This window comes from Miscanthus floridulus, chromosome 4 (assembly GCF_019320115.1).
Source record: "Miscanthus floridulus cultivar M001 chromosome 4, ASM1932011v1, whole genome shotgun sequence".
NCBI lineage: Eukaryota > Viridiplantae > Streptophyta > Magnoliopsida > Poales > Poaceae > Miscanthus > Miscanthus floridulus.
This window is the reverse complement of record NC_089583.1, coordinates 5,174,572-5,191,311: the sequence shown is the minus strand read 5'-3', so window position 1 is coordinate 5,191,311 and position 16,740 is coordinate 5,174,572. Positions and strand designations below refer to the sequence as shown.

Sequence of the window (16,740 nt, the reverse complement as noted above, 5' to 3'; positions counted from 1 at the left end):
TCAGAAATTGCTATACCTTCAACGAAAGATACACTAGAAAAGACAGTAAGGGAAACAATAAAGAAGACAATCAGAAAAAAGAAGGAGACAACCATGAAGACAAGGGATTCTAAAAATCTAGAGGGACAGTGGCAGTAATCTTTGCTGGAGTTCCAGATTCTAGAAGCAAACATCAAGAAAAGCTAGCGTTACGAACCATCATGGCAGCAGAACCTGCTACACCAAGATATCTCAATTGGTCAGAATATTCAATCCAATTTTCAAGAGAAGACCAATGGATCAGCGTAGGGAACGCAGGCCATTACCCACTGGTTCTAGATCCAACCATTGCTGGTATGACTGTTATGAAAGTACTAATCGACGGAGGAGCCGGACTCAACATCATTTTTTCAGAAACTCTAAGAAAGATGGGACTATAACTCGCCGGGATGATCACACCAACAAGCACGCCTTTTATGGCATAGTACCTGGCAAGGCAGCAATGCCACTTGGACAAATCACTCTACCGGTTACTTTTTGGACTCCCTCAAACTACCGTATAGAGTTCATCAAGTTTGAAGTCACGGACTTCGATTCATCATATCATGCAATCCTCGGGCGTCCAACACTAACAAAATTCATGGCAATACCGTATTATCCATACCTGTTGCTTAAGATGCCAGGGCCTAATGGTGTTCTCTCTCTTCAAAGTGATTTGAACTGCGTATTTGACTGTGATGTTCAGGCAATCCAAATTGCAGCAAAAGCACAAGCCGACAATGGTAGAAAAGAAATAGCCACTATTGCCGTAGAAATAAGCCAAGAAGAGTTAGAGATACCGGCTAAAAAGCCCGGCATCCTCGCACCACCAAAAGAAGCCGACGTCAAGCAAATCGACCTGGGCACTGGCGATCCCTCCAAAACAGCAACCATCAGCGCCCACCTCTCGGCAAAATAAGAACTCGCGCTCACCAACTTTCTTCAAGACAACAAAGATATCTTCGCTTGGAAGCCAACTGACATGCCAGGTGTCCCAAGAGAGTTGGCTGAGCACAGAATTGATATCAACAAAGGCTCCAAGCTCGTAAAGCAACAGCTACGACGATTCTCAACCGACAAGAAAGCCGCAATTAAAAAAGAAATCACGAAGCTATTGGTAGCCGGGTTCATCAGAGAGATCCTTCATCCAGATTGGCTAGCAAACCCAGTTCTAGTATAGAAAAAGAATACAGACGAGTGGCGCATGTGCGTCAACTACACAGATCTCAACAAACACTGCCCGAAAGATCCATTTGGGCTACCGTGTATTGATCAGATAGTTGACTCAATGACAGGATCCACCCTATTATCATTTCTTGATTACTATTCAGGATATCACTAGATTGCATTAAAAAGAACAAGACCAGAGCAAGACATCTTTCATCACTCTGTTCGGTGCCTACTGCTACAAGACCATGTCATTTGGACTCAAGAATGCTAGAGCCACCTACCAAAGAGCTATTCAAACATGCCTTGGTGATCAGATCGGCGAAAACGTAGAAGCATACGTGGATGACATAGTGGTAAAGACAAAGAACTCGGATACACTAATTGAAGACCTAAAGCAAACCTTCGAAAACCTAAAAAGATGGAGGTGGAAATTGAATCCAAACAAGTGTGTATTCGGAGTTCCTTCAGGACAACTACTCGGATTCCTGGTCAGTCATCGCGAAATCAAAGCAAGCACCAAGCAAATTTGAGCCATAATAGAGATGGGCCCTCCTTGAAGTGTCAAAGATGTGCAAAAACTAACAAGCGGCATGGCGACCCTCAATCGTTTCATATCAAGACTGGGCGAAAAATGGTTACCTTTCTTTAAATTGCTAAAGAAGACAGACAAGTTCGAGTGGACAGAAGAAGCCAATGAAGCTTTCAAGAAGCTCAAGGCATACCTCACCTCCTCACCAGTTCTCACACCTCCGAAGAAATACGAAGACATGATGCTATACGTTGTGGCAACTTCTACGCTGATCAGCACTGCGATTGTCGTAGAAAGAGAAGAAGAAGGGCGTGTATATAAAGTACAACATCCCATATACTACATCAGCGAAGTACTGTCAGAATCGAAAATCCGGTACCCACATGTGCAAAAACTACTCTACGCCCTCCTGATCACTTCACGCAAGCTTCGCCACTATTTTGAAAGCCACAGGATTACCGTAGTGATAGATTTCCCACTCAGAGACATCCTACACAACAGAGATGCAACAGGGCGCATATCTAAGTGGGCAGTTGAACTTGGCACTCTCAATATCAATTTCACCCCACGGAAGGCAATTAAATCTCAAGCTCTGGCTAATTTTGTTGCCGAATGGACAGAAATTCAACAACCTGTGTCAAGTACCATCCTTGATCATTGGAAGATGTACTTTGATGGATCACTTAAGCTAGGCGGAGCCGGTGCAGGTGTCCTCCTAATTTCTCTAGACGGAAAACAACTCAAGTACGTCCTTCATATATTATGGCAAGCTACAAACAATGAGGCAGAATACGAAGCCCTCATCCACGGGCTACGTGTGGCAATCACCATCGGAATCAAACGTTTACTTGTTTATGGAGATTCAGCAGTAGTAATCAATCAAGTCAACAAAGATTGAGACTGCACCAAAGAAAACATGGACGCTTATTGTGCTAAAATACGAAAGCTCTAAAAACATTTCCAAGGATTAGAAATTCTACATGTCCTGCGCGATTCTAATATTGTGGTAGACATACTCGCCAAGCTTGGATTAGACAGGGCGAAGGTCCCACCCGGTGTATTCATAGATGAGTTATCAGCTCCTTCTATCAAACAACCCAGTGAGATAACCCCTGAAATCTCAGCCAAAGACACCCAGATCTTGGTAATCACCACTTCATGGACCCAGGTTTTTATCGATTACATCAAAGAAAATAAGTTGCCAGCGGAAAAAGAAGAAGCTACCCAAGTTGTTCGCAGAAGCAAGAACTACGTCCTAGTAGGAGACAAGCTCTACAGAAGAGCCGCATCATCAGGAGTACTCCTAAAATGCTTCTCATTTGAAGAGGGCAAAGAGATCCTAGATGAAATACACTTAGGTTGTTGTGGAAATCATGCCGCTTCAAGAACACTAGTCGAAAAAGCATTCCGCACCGGTTACTACTGGCCAACCGCTTTAAAAGACGCAAAAGAACTCGTCAGAAGATGTAAATGTTGTCAAATGTTCACAAGACAGGCTCATGTGCCAGCTCACAACCTCATCTGCATCCCACCTGCTTGGCCTTTCTTCTGCTAGGGGCTGAATCAAGTAGGACCCCTCAAGAAAGCAAAAGGCGGCTTTGAGTACATCTTCGTAGCAATTGATAAGTTCACCAAGTGGATTGAATTCAAACCACTCGCAAAATATAGCGCAGCCAAAGCAGTCGAGTTCATCCAAGACATTATGCACCGCTTTGGCATGCCCAATCGAATCATCACAGATTTGGGTTCTCCCTTCACAGCCACATAATTCTAAAGTTGGGCACAAGACTACGGCTTCAGAATAGATTACGCATCAATCACACATCCAAAGCCCAACGGATAGGTCAAAAGGGCAAACGGACTCATACTAGCTAGATTAAAACCAAGATTGTATGAAGAACTAATAGACTATGGATCAAAGTGGATCAAAGAATTACCCAAGGTTGTATGGGGGCTACGGACTCAAATAAGCAGAGCTATCAGATACTCACCTTTCTTCCTAGTGTACGGATCAGAAGTAGTACTACTCGCAGACTTGATCTGGACGTCACCAAGGATAGAACAATACGACGAAGGAGAAGTAGAATACACCCAAAGATTAGAACTCAACAGTACAGAAGAAGTCAGAGTGAACGCTACCCTTCAATCAGCAAGATACCTCCAAGGACTAAGACGCCACTACAATAAGAATACCCAGTCTCGATCATTACAAGTCGGTGACCTAGTACTAAGAAGAATACAAAAGACCGATGGACGCCATAAACTACTCAGTCCATGGGAAGGTCCTTTTATCGTCACAAAAGTCACCAGACCAGGCACATACAAGCTGATAACTGAAGACGAAAAAGAAGTCAACAATACATGGCACATCAGTCAGCTACGAAGATTCTACGCATGAAAACAACTCAAGGGAAAATATGTATACAAGACACAAGAGATCAATGATCATGATCAACAAAGATAGCGCTCATCAAACAACATATGTATTATTATAGCTTATTAACGATTCACGATCAATAAAGATGGTCTTTACACAAAACATATGTCTTGTTATGACTTTCTCCGAAGTTGTCTTCATTAAGCAAAATGGCTGAAACATGCCTGAGCATATCGTCTGAGAGCAAAATAGCTAAAAAGACGCTTGAGCCCGCCGATGAGGGTAGCTAATAAGCTAACACCCGAATTAAAAAGCAAAATGGCTAAAAAGACGCCTAGGAATACTGGCCGAGAGCAAAATAGCTAAAAAGACGCTTGAGCCCGCCGATGAGGGTAGCTAATAAGCTAACACCCGAACAAAAAGCAAAATGGCTAAAAAGACGCCTGAGCATACTATCCGAGAGCAAAATAGCTGAAAAGACGCTTGAGCCCGCCGATGAGGGTAGCTAATAAGCTAACACCCGAACAAAAAGCAAAATGACTGAAAAGACGTCTGAGCATACCGGCTGAGAGCAAAATAGCTAAAAACATGCTTAAGCCCACCGATGAGGGTAGCTAATAAGCTAACACCCGAACAAAAAAGCAAAATGGCTGAAAAGATGCCTGAGCATACCGGCCGAGAGCAAAATAGCTAAAAACATGCTTGAGCCCGCCGATGAGGGTAGCTAATAAGCTAACACCCGTACAAAAAGAAAAATGACTGAGAATAAGCCTGAACATAAATCAGAGCAATTTTAAGACAAGACCCTCTAGCTCCTTGTTCTAAATAGCAAGAGGCTCGGGGGCTACACTCAAAAGATCCCAAGAAGTGCTACATGGTTTCGCTCAAGAAAGCACCTGAACAATGCTTGTTCCTGCTCAACAAGACTTGAAGGAAATAAGACAAGGCTTCCAGAACTCTACCATGAAACGCTCGGGGGCTTGCCAGTCCTAGGATACTTTTGCAACCAGAGATAGGACTAGATGCTGACCACACTACGAGCTAAGCCAAGAAGAAGAAGCTGGAGATATCCTAAGTCTTTTTTAATACTAACAAGAACGCAAAGTTTGTCGACACAACGGGCTATACCGAGTTGTTTATAAGTCACAGACGAAAGCCAGACAAGCACTCAACAAGTTAAGGAAGTTTGTCAAGACATCAATCTACATACACTGAGTTGTTTCACATGGCACAGACGAAAGCCAGACAAGTACTCGGCAAATCAAGAAAATTTGTCAAATACAACGATCTACGTACAGCGAGCGGTTTATACAACGCGGATGAGAATCAGAACAGATAGCTACCCAAAGAAAATTCTGATCAATTGGACAACACATTTAAAGAGTAAGCAAGGATTAGACATCCAAACAAAGAAGACATCAACAAAGATAGAGGATCTTCATTCAAGAAAGAGTATAAGTATTCTGTTACAAAAGGTGGAGTGCAGGGGTCGATTACATTCAAGCATTATCATCAGGAGTAGAAACATCAATATTGAGATTATCTACAATCTTCCTGGCTAAGTCATCGACCTCGAGCTCTAACCTCTCGACAGCATCGAGGTACTCTTGGCTCTTGGCTTCGTCAGCAACCTTGGACAAAGGAAAGTTTGGAGAAAGAACCCGGACCTAGGCAAGGACGTTCCTGGTGCAAAGATGGGCACAACGCTTCACGAACTCCTGGAAATGGGTCGGCACTTGGGGAATGAATTGAGCTCAAGAATGACCATCGTCTGCTGAAGTCCGAAGAAGGTCGGCTACTGACCGAAAAGACTTCCATAAAGCTTTCTAGTTTTCAGTAGCCATTGCCAACTTGCCAATCAAGTCCTCGATGATCTTTTAGGCCTGCACAAGATCTCTATTAGCTCCATGCCTAATCAATCTAGCAAGCGCGAGTTCTTCTTTAGCTTGAGCAATTACCTCCTCAGCCTTGTTGTGGCTAGTTTGAGCAAGCGTCTTCATCTCCTCGATACCCTCCGAGAGCTTCTGCTTTTCAACTCGGAGAGCTAGACTAGGCAACAGAAACAAGTCAGCGGAAAAGAAAATCAGAGTACAAAAGAAAAAACGAAAAGTCAGCAGAAAGGGAAGCCAGAATACAAAAGGAAACAAAAAGAACCCGCAATACCTTTGCACTCGTTCTTCGTAGCATCCTTCTGCTTCTCTACCTCTACCACCCAGGCACAAAGAGTTTTCTCCTCCTTTTGATGCGTCTAATGCTCAGTCTCCAACTTGGCCCAGAGGAGGTCAAGCTCGGCCTTCAAGGCACTTACCTCAGAAGACAACTTCTTCTCGTTTTTGGATGAGAAAAAGAAGTCGATATGATCTCAAGAGAAAGACTGAACAAAGAGAGAGAGAGAGAGAAGGCATAAGAAGAAAATGAAGATCGAACATCCAAAGAAAGAACTCTAGCAAAACTCACCTGAAGCTTTTCACCAAAGGAAGTCGAAAGGGCCCTCTAGGCAGTAGTCAATTCTGACAGACATTGGGTGGCGTTGAACTACAGCAACACTTCGTCGTCCAAGCACTGACTACTGGTTCTAAGGAGAGCAGAGGGAGAAGCTAGCGAAGGCAAAGAAGGCAGAACTAGGGCTGTATCCTAGGAAGCCTCGGCTACCTCTCTAGAAGTACCCACCGCCGTGGCCACGGTCACCTCTGGAGCAACAGGATCAGCAGCGGCAGGGGACCCGGCTTCCCTCACAGCTACCTCACCAATCGAACATCCCAAGTCCAGAGACTCAGCGCACAGAGGTGGGTCAGCGGACTGAGAAGAAGTAGGTGGAGGGTTAAGGGAAGGCAAGGTTCTGCAAAATCACAAGAAAAATCGATGATAAAGAATATGAGCGAGGGAAGAACAGAGAGAGAAGCAAAAAGGCATAACAAGGAATCACTTACTCAGCTATCTTCTTCCTCATAAGACCAAAAGAAGACCTCGTAGGGGGAACCACGGCAGCAAAGATGTCCCCGCCACTCGACGACAAGAGTAGTGTAGCCGGTACCGGAGCCCTAGAAGAACTCGATACCAGAGCTACGGAAGAACTCGGTATCGAAATCTCAGAGGAACTCGGTGCCGGTGCCCCAGAAGAACTTGTACCCGACGACCGCTTACTACAAAGAGATCAAGACCAAAATCAGAACAAAAAGAAGGTTTCAACTATAGGAAAGCAAGAAAACAACTCACCGATGAGTAACAAGGGCAGCACCATCGTCCTCTTCCGCCTCACTCTCGACCAAGGTTGCCAAAACACTAGCTGAAAAAGGACAAAAGTACTCGGTTCAAGATAAAAACAAGAAGACAAAGGGACAAAGCATATTAATATGCTCACCTAAGAGCATGCTAGCTACATCTGGAGTACCTGGATGAGTACTTGACTGGTGGGACTTCTTGGCAGAAGACAAACCAGAAGAACTTTCAGCTCGCCCCCTCTTTTCGACACTACGAGGGCCTCGGGGAACTGAACGAGGAACATACTCTACATATACATCAGGGTTTGCGGAAGAAACACCAGGAAGCATTACGACAGTTTGCGACTTACTAGTTAAAGAAGCCCCAGCAAGACTACCCCCAGCCCCCACAATGGCACAGAGGTCGTGAAGGGGAATTGGGTCGATGAAGTTACGCCCCAATCCCTACGAAAAGAATAAGACAACAAGACAAGGAAGATTAAGCGAAAATAGATACAGCAAAAAGAAATACAAAAAGTACATGTACAAAGAGAAAACAACTTATAGCTGGAGGTGGGTTCTTTGCACAGAACTCAGAGACGGTAAGCGGGACAATGCTTGCTCCTTTCAGCATCTTCTAAAGACGCTCGAGTACTTCCTCGTCGGTCAACTCAAGGGTCGGGACCATGCGTGAAGGATTCTCAACCCTAGAGTACTCGAAGCCAAAGTTCTCTCGCTCCTTCAGAGGCTAAACACGACGGTAAAGAAAACTCAAGATGATTCTAAAGCCGGTCAAGCCCTACTACTTCAGAGTGCCTATCCGCTCAAGGAACAGCTAGATCGCCTAGAGCTCATCCGGTGTCAGAGAGTTCTTTTCCCACCGGTCGTTAATCGAGGGACCAGATCCAGAATGAATGGTGAGAGAAGGAATCAAATTGGCGGCATAGAACTAGTCAGCACGCCAATCCCTCACAGAGTCAACTAGGTCATAGTCAAAGAACTTGCTTTTAAGACCCTGACAAAACTGAATCCCGCAGCCGCCAAGAACATTGGTGTCTTTGCGGCGGGGTTGAGGCTTCAGACGAAAGAAGTGACGGAAGAGAGAAAGAGAAGAAGAAATTCCAAGGAAAGCTTCACAGAGATGAACAAAAACAGAAAGATGGAGAACGGCATTGGGAGTAAGATGGTTCAAACTAACCCCAAAATAACCAAGAAATTAATGAAGGAAGGCGGAAGCAGGAAGGCAAAGTCTGGCACGGATAAAGGAGACGAAGAGAATAATCTCACCAGGGCCTGCAGTAGGGACCCGATGCTCGCTTGGAGCTCTCCATTCAGTAATGTCCTTGCTCTGGATCAGACCATCGCTAACAAGCTCGCGAAGCTGGTCTTTAGTCATTGTTAGAGCCGGCCAAGACTTCTGGGCAGCCCTCATGGCCACGAACTCCTAGTTCTCGATTACGGAAAGAGACAACTCCTCATCCACGAAGGTTGCCTAAGACTTGCTCACGGCTTTCTTCCTACCCATGTACTAACGGAGACAAAAAAGCACTAGAGAAAGAGAAGGCTCGGATGGCGGCGCTCAGATGGCGGCGGCAATGGTGACGACGGAGTTGTAAAGGCTAGGGTTTTTTTCAAGGCGAAAGGCAAAGGCAGGGTACCAAAGAAAAGGAGGATAAATGCCTTTAAATAGATTTTACACTGGTAAAAACGTGGTCGACCAAGCACGTTTTAACGTGGCATGAGAACACAATGGTCCATTTACTGACACAGCTAAAATGATGGAAGGCACAAATCCACACAACGGTATAGTTCAACAGGCAGATTTTGGGCTTATCCATCCAGCAAAACGACAGAGTTACCATATGGCTGCAAAAAGAACTCATTAGCCATGAAGCAACGGAAAGTTACCTCACAAGGAACATAACAACCTGGTTCTAACATAAAGAACTCAGGAATCTCATAGACAACCAAGACATTAGCAGAATAAAGAATGACAACTCGGAAGACAAGATTCTCTCTATTACAAATGACTTCAAAAGATACAAAATTACACATCTTACAAGACCCAACGAACTCAAAACTACGATAGGCAAGTAGCAAAAAGGAACCCGAAAACAACTAGGCTCTGGAACGACTACGTGTTCCAAATCGCTACTCGATAGAACAAACCGCACTCGGCTACACTATTTTCTTTAAAGGACGGACGCAGTGCACCCAAGGCGGAAATTAGTAGAACAATAGGACAACATGGAGCAGAGAAGGCCGGCAGACATCTGTCTACCCAAGTCCGATGTGATGCTGGATATGGTGTTGATCTACACCGGACAGTCTCAAGACAAACGGCGAGGATCAACCTAGAATTGCTAGATGAAGGAACGAAGCCCACATCACAAGACTCCCTCAAACTACTGCCACGTACATCCTGGTACATTGCTGCTGCAGGATTAACCTACCTCTAATCCCTATCATAAGACTCCCTCCAGCTACGACAAGACACACAAGAACTGCAAAATAAACCCGGGGGCTACTCTACCTCACAAACTACCATATTTATGATTATAGAGACTTCAGAACAAGCAACAAAATGCTCAACGAATCAAGACATCACTCTAGGAGGATATTTATAGACAGAAGGAGCGGTGCACATGGACCAGGAGCATCAACGGAACAAGCCTAACAAAGGACACAGTGAAAAGATAGAACTCAATAATGAAAGGGAACTCAGGCATAAAGGAACAATACTCAACAACAAACATATTCAGGAGAATATACCAACATAGTACAACCCATGAACAAAAGGCATTTACACTCAACCACCACCATACAACTACACCTGACAATAGCAGACTCTACATCTGACAACAGCAGACTACTAGAGAATATGCCAGGACCCTGCATTTGAGTTCTTACTGAACAAAACAACCCGGATATATGCTCGGGGGCTGCAACAGGAGAGGTATATAGTTCTTTCAAAAAACATAAGATTCAAGACACTCTAACTTTTTGTTCCAAATAGCAAGAGGCTCGGGGGCTATACTCAGTGAGTGCACTTTTTCATTCAAAAAAGCGCACGTCACCAAGAGGACTACTTCAAGACAACAGTTCTTTCGAACAACATAAGATTCAAAACCCTCCAACTTTTTGTTCTAAATAGCAAGAGGCTCGGGGGCTACACTCAGTAAGTGCACTTTTTCCTTCAAAAAGCGTACGTCACTCAGAAGACTTCTTCAAGACATATGACTTCAAGGCCACACGATAAAAAGAACCCAGAAATAGCTATATTCGAGCTCTTTTCGACTAAAAGAATCCAGATATAGCTAAATCCAAGCTTTTTTCGATAAAGAACCCGAGTATATGCTCGGGAGCCCTTAGACGAAGAATCAGGGCGATTTCAAGAAAAGACCCTTAAGCTTCTTGTGCCAAACAGCAAGAGGCTCGGGGGCTACATTCAAATGGGAGTACTTTTTTCAAAAAGGTACACACCACGCGAAGATCTCACGAAGCGCTACACGGTTTCGCTCAAGGAAGCATTCGGACGACGCTTGTTCCTGCTTGAGAAGACTTGAAGGAACAAGACGAGGCTTCTAGAACTCAACCATGAAGTGCTCGGGGACTTGTCGGTGCGGGACCCACGGGATACCCCGCAAGGACGGGAGAAGAACTAGTCTAACTATGATTCTTCCCCTGTAATCTTAGCAGTAGTATTATTCTGTAATCCTACTGAGAACCTCATTGTAAACCGACCAGGACTCTGGCCTCCTGACTATATAAAGGAGGACAGGGCTCCTTGGATCGGGAGTTCAGAGAACAATTGTACAACACAACACTTTACGATCAATCCAACGCAAAGGCTAACGTCGACTGGACGTAGGACTATTACTCGATCAAAGATCGAGGGTCCGAATCAGGATAAATCGACTGTCTCTTGCGTTTACCGTCGAGTTCTGCATACGCTGAAGCCCGAATATACTGTTTCGGGTACCCCTGTGGCAGGCTATCGGTGGTCAAACATCGACAGCCATCTTCTATCCTGAATTTCTCGCTAGCCAAAAATAGAAGTCGAGAATGACTTTCTAAATGCGCATTGGATATAGTAAAACTATTGGAGAATAAAAAAATATAGAAAATGATTTTTGTACAAATGATTTCCTAAGTAATGATTTAGAGTGTAAGATTCGGAAAGTTTCTCGGAGTACCTCGCTTTGGGCTAGTTCCGTTCCCCACAACCTGGGCCTCGACACCAGCACACCATCATCTGCCCACGACGGATGGAGTCCTGAATTCCTGATGCCAGACCGCCCGTTTTCGCTTTCCATGGCCCAGATCGTATAAAAAGAGGAGAAGGACCCGGCCCACAAAAGTGAACGAAACAGTGCTGCTCCGCACGTGCCCAAGTCCCAACTCCTCGTCGTCTACTCGTCTCCCTGCACCAACAACACCAATCCTCCCTTCGCCCTGTCGCCCGCTCCGCCGCGCGCCATGGCCGAGTACCGCCTCGGACTGCAGTTGCACGGACACGCCGACGACGTAAGCCGCCGCTCCCCTCTCCCCTCTCCCCTCTCCCCTCACCGCTACACTCTCGCCACCGACTGCCCCCGTCTCCGTTTGCTTGCGCTCCAAGCTTGCGGCGATACCCTCGGTCTCGATCCGCCCGGCGCCCCGCTCCGAGGCCCCAGCCCTAGGCCTGCGGGGCCGCTGGGGCTTTTGATCTGTTGGCTCGTCGCGGATTCGTTCAGTGATTCGATCTAGCTTCGCTGCTTTCCTGCCTTCCTGGGTTTTGCCTCGGTCCGCTTGGCGCGTTCCCGGGAGTTGCGGGTGTATTGGAGGGATGCAATTTACCTCCCGATGCTTAGTGTGAGTTTGCTTTGTGGCGGTGGATCAGTGGGTTTAGTGCAGGAGTAACCTCGAGGGGTTTGTCGGTGGGTGATCACTGTAGTTTGGGCAGTTTTTTGCTTCGCATTACAAGTAGATTGGTGATTCAGTGAATGCCAGTTAAATTAGTTTAACTGTTTCGGTACAATTGCGCTTTGTGTAGTATATATGTAATTACTAATGAGAACAGTATGTAATTACTAATCAGAACAGAGAACAAGTGCAATTGCACCATGTTCTTGTCATGCTGCTCATTTAGGGTCCATCCTTGAATCACCAGATTAGATTATTCAACAATTTATAGTTCAATCGTTTCTTTGTGATCATCCTTATTATCGTCAAAACTACCTCTCTTCATGGATGCCTTGTAACGTTTATTGTTCTACAGGTTCGTGGCATCTGTGTGTGCGGTGATGCTGGGATCGCAACATCGTCGAGGGACCGTACAGTGAAGTTCTGGACCCGCAACCCAGAAAAGGAGAGTGAATATGTTCTCTCCAAGACACTCGCAGGACATTCGAGTTTTGTCGGCCCATTGGCTTGGATCCCTCCTTCAGACCGTTTTCCTGAAGGTGGAATCGTCTCTGGTGGAATGGATACACTTGTTTTCCTCTGGGATCTGCAAAAAGGAGAAGTTGTTGAGACAATGAAGGGGCACAACTCGCAAGTCACTGGACTCGCTGTAGACACTAACGGTGACATCATCTCTTCATCCATGGATTGGTAAACTCTCTTAGACAAGCGTCATCCTAAATTCCTAATGCTACTTGTCCTCGTGGCATCTTTCCTTGGCTTGCTTGCTTATTCTGAGTTCATCCTCTGCTTGTGTTCTGTTAATTTAAAAGTGCTATTCTTGAAGCTGTGTATAACATATATAAAATATAGAAAATCAGTCTTCTGTGTTGCTTCATTATCCAAGCACTTTAGTGATTATTACTTTTTGCTTGAAGTGTTTCTTCTAATGAGATGTCATAATAGATATTCAGTTTTCCTACTATAGTGCCACTGTTCTACTTCACTGACATACCCATTGTGCATGCAGTACTGTAAGACGGTGGAGAAATGGCAATGCCATAGAGGTGTGGGAAGCGCACAAGGTTGCAGTGCAAACTGTTCTAAAGCTGCCCACAGGGGAACTCTTTACTGGTAAAGCCTCTGATATATATTTTTTCATATTAATAATTTTATTTGTTCCAGTGATATAATTCTGTATTGGTGCACTGCTCTCCTGGAAACTTGTTGATGTGATTTATCATTTCTTTTGTTATCTGGCATTTTGGCAACTGGTACTAGCATTACATGGTTGTTGTAAACAGTTAAATACTGTAATTTTGGGACCAAAATCATGCTATATTGGAAGTGGAATTGCTTAGTTTGTGTACTTGCGGTGGCTTTTCAAAAGCACACCCTTTTTAAGAAAAATTCCGGATGCACTATGTAAGACCTCTGTTTTAGTGATGACATAATCTTTTTTATTAGAGTTATTGGCTCATCTAGATTCCGTAACACTCTAGCCAGATTGACTTTGTTCTCGCAAGAAGAAAGGACAAACGAGCATGCTTGGGTTGCAAGGTGATTTCAGGGAGTGTGGTTATTTCTCAACAATAAGCTTTTGGTGGTAGACTTTCGTTTCAGGTGCGTGTCCGTAGGGATAAACAAGCTAAGATTGAAAGAACAAAGTGGTGGAAACTGAAAGGGGAGACGTCAGAGGTATTCAGGAAAGGGTTATCAAAGATGGCTCTTGGAAGGAAGAAGAGGACATAAACAACATGTGGGAGAAGATGGCAACCAACATTCGAAGGTGCCCTAACTCGCCGATCGGATTAGCGCCTGCTTAATCCAAGAGCTCGAGTGGCTTCCTCCGTCCGTCAGCTACCCGTACGTCGCCGCCGGTGGAATTAATCGAAGCCGCAGGTAGCAGCATCCAGCATCCAGCAGCCAGCAGCATGAGCCGAGGGGCGGCGGGCGGCAGGAAGCTGGCCCAGCACGTGAGCTGGCTATGGCGTGGGCCACGGCGAGCGCTTTGCGCGGCGCGGGACCTGTACGTGCGCAGCCTGACCGGCTGCGTGGGCCACCTCCCGAGGGACGCCACCTTCGGCTACCCGACCTTCGGCAGCTTCGCCTCGGCCTCCTCCTCGCGCCGCTACTCCGCCTCCGACGCCGACGAGGACCTGCGGGAGCTCATCCGCGCCGCGTCCCAGCGCCGCGCGGCGGAGCTGGAGCGGCAGAGGCACCCGGCTGCCGTGCCGCGCAGCCACAGCGTCGCTGGCGCCATGGCGCGGATCGACGAGGACGGGCCCTGTGACTTCGCCTCCGCCGCCGCCGCCGTCGTGTTGTTCCCCAGGAGCCGGAGCTGCGCCCCGCCGGGGCCTGGACGTGTCGCTGGACGCAGGGGCAGGGTCGCCGCTCTCGCCGCCTGATGCTCCTGCCTCTTCCTCCTCGTGTCCCTGTAACTGCTTGATGAACAGAATTTCCTTTTTTTCTGGGTCCCCTTTTTCTTTTTCCAGGCCGCTCGAACCTGCAGCTACGCCCGGTAATTTCTCATGCAAATTGATTGTTTCTGGCGGTCATGTTCCATCCTTTTCCTTCCGGAGTCACTACTCGTTCTTGATTTTTGTTCATCTTGTAGTATACTGGTATAAGGCGCGCGCCCTTGCGCGCGTTGATAGGCACATGTAAGTTTACTTTTGAAAATATATATTGAATCCAGGAACATGGCATTGCTCTCTTCGGCGCGAAACTACAGTAAAACATATATCGTTTGATGCCGATTACTGTAGAAAACATAGATAAAGATCAGTCAAGGGACAATGCCTAAAAAAGGGAAAACAAAATACTGAACACCCATGGCATTGCTCCATTTGGTGTTAAGCCGCAGCAAGGCGTGCATGGTTCGATGTCGATTACTATCACTGTTTGCCTAGACGGCTGTTTAGCCCGTTTACACACCGTTTAAACGCTAAATGGTGGTACACTGTTTCCGTTTAATTGGTTATTTTGACCGTTTAAACGGCCGTTTTTCCCGTTTAAACACCCGTTTTGCCCGAATAATGGGCTATACGGTATGTGATCGACTGTTTACCGTTTAACGTTTAGAATAACACTGATTACTATAGCAAAACATAGATGAAGATCAGTTAAGGGACAATGCCGAACAAAAGGAGGCACAAAATACTTGGAGCATCCTGTAACATTACGACCTTCTGTGATTATTTCTGGAAACAAAAAAGATGTGAGATTAATGTCATTACGAATTAATTCTGAACATAACTCATATCAGTCAAAGTACATGTAAAAAAAGGACGGCGTTTCCATTTTTCTATTTCTAACTTGCACAGTATGTGTATCAAAAAATATGAGGTGTGAAATAAATCATGCAGAAACAATGACATCGTATAGGGAAGATGAAAAATGAATCCGGTTTTTGAATCAGAAAAAAAATCCGAATGCTTAGAACAACATATCATAAACAAAGAGGCTTTCAGCATAGTTTCAGTGATCGATACCATACCATCAGTATATAATGGGTATGTGGTTCAGGTAACACATACCATCAGATGGCCTATGGTGGCTGGCACGGGCTTCTTGCACTCGATGCCGAAATGGGTGTCCCCAAGTAACACATGAGACTCTACATAACCTAAGTATCAGTGCTTCGTCACAAACAATGTAAAATTATCTTACCAATTTGATACAGCCATTGGCAAATAAGATGATATTATTTCGAGGCCTAAAAGGCATCTACCTGGACTGAAAAATGGTGCTAAGCTAAAAGAATTTGTATGTGGTAGGTGATGAAGATAGGTAGAGGCCCAAAGTAGGTTTCTTACCAAAATAAGAGAGCGTCTCTGAAAACTGCTTGCTAAGTGAATCGATGCGAAATACCGGCTATTCACTGCACCGCAAGGAGCAAAGAAATTAGTGGGGAAACTGATTAGACAGGGACGCTGCAAATATAATTGGGACTAGCATTGTATAAGGACCTGTCATTTCGACCGTGCAGCCAACAAGCTAACAAGCAGTCACTACAATACATAGGAAACATTAGTAATACAGGAAAACATAATTATGGACAGGTTTATCAACCAATATGCAGGCCATCTAGAGTTGTTAGCTAGCAATTGCGGTGACAGTTTCCCCACACCGAATATAACTGAAATCTAGATGGTCTACCATCCGCAAAATTTAGGTAGGCTATGGTTATACTTTCTGGAAACTAATGGATCAAAAGTTTGTCCATTATATATATTTTAACTTGCCGTAAGTTTGAACTGTCTATTTAGGCAGAAGCCTTGGTCTTTTTGTAAAAAAAACTAGCAGCCATACAAATAAAAAATTGAGAGCGTAGTCTCAATTCTATACATGAATCTAATCCAATTATTAACAGTGAGATGCCTGGACAGTAATAGCCACCCAAGTGGCGAAAGAAAGGAGCTACTGCGTACTGCTACTGCCCAACCAAAGTGAACCATGGACCAAAGATGGAGGCTAAAGCAGTATAGGTGTGGTATGGACGCAGAGTATCCTCACTGAGATTACGTGGTTGATGGTCCAGCACAAAGACATCGCTAAAG

At 45.3% G+C, this 16,740-nt stretch overlaps 2 protein-coding genes across 2 annotated transcripts; both read left to right on the top strand.

The window, feature by feature from the left end:
• Window positions 1-11,675: 11,675 nt before the first annotated feature.
• LOC136547953 (uncharacterized) lies at window positions 11,676-13,539 on the top strand. The gene is made up of 4 exons (XM_066539631.1): window positions 11,676-11,821; window positions 12,555-12,889; window positions 13,209-13,312; window positions 13,460-13,539. Exons 1-4 carry the CDS (start codon window positions 11,774-11,776, stop codon window positions 13,537-13,539), a joined length of 567 nt encoding a protein of 188 aa, XP_066395728.1. The 5' UTR covers window positions 11,676-11,773.
• A 486-nt stretch (window positions 13,540-14,025) lies between these two features.
• Window positions 14,026-14,749, top strand: LOC136550837 (uncharacterized). Its single transcript, XM_066542432.1, has one exon. The coding sequence runs from the start codon at window positions 14,113-14,115 to the stop codon at window positions 14,584-14,586; it is 474 nt and encodes a 157-aa protein (XP_066398529.1). The 5' UTR covers window positions 14,026-14,112; the 3' UTR covers window positions 14,587-14,749.
• The last annotated feature ends 1,991 nt before the right edge of the window (window positions 14,750-16,740 follow it).